The following is a 3,130-nucleotide window of genomic DNA, read 5'->3' on the forward strand; positions in this document are numbered from 1 at the left end:
AGCAGCGCAATTCACTCCACCCCCCCCTCTTCCTAATTCTTTTTCTGTGTGAGTCAAGACAGACCCACAGGAGTGCATGCTGCAGCTGTTTATTCTGTATATAAAGACTCACTAGTATCTAGAATTTTTCTGATATTGCCTAGCGCCGGGAAGTGTGCCTTAGGGTGTTCCCAGTTTTGGGGTCCCCCTATTACACACCTACCCTCCACCTCTTCTGCCCTGGAGCCCCGGAGCCCGGAACCAGGATCCAGGGACCGACCTACGGGCTCAAGGTAGGTAAGTATCAGTGTGTGTGTGTTTTGTGTGTATTAAACTTTTATTTTACAGTGTGTCAGTGTGTTTTTGTTAACTATTTTTTGCACTGCAGAACTACAAGTGCCAGCGGGCCCTTTAATGCCCCGCATGCTGGGACTTGTGGTTCTCCAAGTTACAGCATGCGGGGTAGGCTTGCTGGGACTCATAGTTCGCCAGTATAAAACAATAGTTTTTATTCTTTTTTTTACACAAGCCATCAGCCCGATGCCCACCGCCCAGGGGCATAGGGGACAGCCCCGGACTATCAGCATGGGCTGGTAAGTCCTGGAGGGGAGGGACCCCTTCATTTGGGGGGGTCCCCACTTCCCCAGGACCCCTGCCCATGCTGACCAGCCAGGGGGTTAATGCTTTGGCCGCGGGAGCTTATATAATAAGTTTCCCCCGGATGTGGCATTACCCTGCTGGCTGGTTGTGTCCGGTGCTGGTTCTTAAAATACGGGGGACCCCTAGTCATTTTGTCCCCCGTATTTTGGGAACCAGCGCCGGACCTTGAGACCTGTGCTGGTTTCATGAAATCAAGGGGACCCCTATTTGTCGGGGACCCTGATTTTATGTCACCAGCACCGGCTCAGTGAGCCCGGGGCTGGTTATGCTCGGGCGGGGGACCCAGCGCTCGTTTTTTTTTTTTTTTTTTACTTTGCGCTGTCCTGCAAACGTGCGATTTTCAGGACTAAAGACAGCGCACCACTTCGCCGCAAATCGCCCCTCTTCGCACTTTTCAGCCTCCAATGCACATCACATTAAATATGCAAATTTTTACTGAAAAGTGTGATTTGAAAAAGGGCGATTTGCGGCGATGTGGTGCGCGAAAAAAACATGCGCATTTAGCGCAAACCATAGAATGTCACCCCAGGAGTCATATTTGAATGTTCTTTTATTATTATGCTGATTGCAGTAAACAGAATGAATATAGCAATGTAACACAGATAACCCATCTGAAGTCATAAGCATGATGTAAAAAGTGATTTTTGCACACCCATACAGGTCACTGTTCACATATTGCTGCTCACTGCCTCAGGAGGCTGAGAGTGGAAGGTGCCATCAGATGTTTGTGCCCTAATGCACAAATTGAATTACTCTCTCAGGTGACCAGCCCCGAAAGCTGCCACCACAGACATTTGTATCATCCCCATTGCAGGGATACAAGGGAACATGAGGAACACATGATACATTCAGGTCCTCAGAGCATGTAAATGACTTCTGTCCTGTGTGACTCCTCTGATGTGTAACGCTTCACGCTTACTTGTAAAACACTTGCTGCATTCTGAGCAACTAAATGGTTTCTCTCCTGTGTGACTCCTCTGATGTCTAACAAGGTCGGCCTTCTGGATAAAACACTTGGCGCATTCAAAGCATTTAAATGGTTTCTCTCCTGTGTGACTCCTCTGATGTGTAACTAGATGATGCTTACGGGTAAAACACTTGCTGCATTCTGAGCAACTAAATGGTTTCTCTCCTGTGTGACTCCTCTGATGTATAACAAGGTTGGCCTTCTGGCTAAAACACTTGCTACATTCAGAGCACTTAAATGGTTTCTCTCCTGTGTGACTCCTCTGATGTCTAACAAGGTCGGCCTTCAGGATAAAACACTTGGCACATTCAAAGCATTTAAATGGTTTCTCTCCTGTGTGACTCCTCTGATGTGTAACTAGATTACGCCTACTGGTAAAACACTTGCTGCATTCTGAGCAACAAAATGGTTTCTCTCCAGTGTGACTCCTCTGATGTGTAACTAGATGATGCTTATGGGTAAAACACTTGCTGCATTCTGAGCATATAAATGGTTTCTCTCCTGTGTGACTCCTCTGATGTGTAACTAGATTACGCTTACTTGTAAAACACTTGCGGCATTCAGAACAACTAAATGGTTTCTCTCCTGTGTGACTCCTCTGATGTCTAACAAGTTTGGCCTTCTGGATAAAACACTTGGCACATTCAAAACATTTAAATGGTTTCTCTCCTGTGTGACTCATCTGATGAATTACAAGCTGTGACTTCTGGATAAAACACTTGCTACATTCAGAACACTTAAATGGTTTTTCTCCCGTATGACTCCTCTGATGTCTAACAAGATGTGACTTTACTGTAAAACACTTGCTACATTCAGAACATGTAAATGGTCGCTCTCCTGTGTGACTCCTCTGATGGATGAGAAGCTGTGATTTATATGTAAAGCATTTGTCACACTCAGAGCACAGATGTGGTCTCTCTCCTGTCAGACTCATCATGTATTAGATGAGAAACAAATTAGCCGCAGAAGGTTTCTCCTATGTATAAAATGAAAGTAGCTTTAGTGAGTCCCCCAGATTCGCAGGAGGAAATGGTGTAGGTGGATTGATCTGACTGTTGGGTTGCTTTCCAAGGCCTCTTCCAAATGAAATCCTGTTACTTATTTGTCCTGCAAAAAAAAATATATATTTTAAAGTCTATACTGTGGTAATTCTACTATTACTGTAATAGTGCTACTTTATATCTGGAACATGATGTATTTTTATATACCATTGTAAATATGTCCAAGTCATTTACAATTTTTATATATTTTGGGGAATAATCTGTTTATTGAAAATTTTTCCATATATTGTGATCAAATAAACGTACATATATTTCGGAAGGGGAAAGGGAGAGAACAACAAATAAAATAGGGAAAGATGGGTAAAGGAATACAGCGACTAAAAATCCAGTGTCCCTCTCAGTAAAATACATCAGATAATATGCAAACAATAAATTGTATTGTGAACAATGGAGAATCCCCTCAAATGTCAAATTTGATTATTTACAAGCTTATGCTGTATTGTTATAAGCCAACTGAAAGAGG

General features: G+C 43.6%; 1 protein-coding gene across 1 annotated transcript; it reads right to left on the reverse strand.

Moving 5' to 3' along the window:
* Nucleotides 1-1,487: 1,487 nt before the first annotated feature.
* On the reverse strand, nucleotides 1,488-2,540 carry LOC146052153 (uncharacterized). Its single transcript, XM_083167927.1, has one exon. The coding sequence runs from the start codon at nucleotides 2,538-2,540 to the stop codon at nucleotides 1,488-1,490; it is 1,053 nt and encodes a 350-aa protein (XP_083024053.1).
* Between the last annotated feature and the right edge of the window lie 590 nt (nucleotides 2,541-3,130).

Source organism: Crinia signifera, unplaced genomic scaffold (assembly GCF_055691185.1).
Source record: "Crinia signifera unplaced genomic scaffold, ASM5569118v1 HAP2_SCAFFOLD_109, whole genome shotgun sequence".
NCBI classification, from domain to species: domain Eukaryota; kingdom Metazoa; phylum Chordata; class Amphibia; order Anura; family Myobatrachidae; genus Crinia; species Crinia signifera.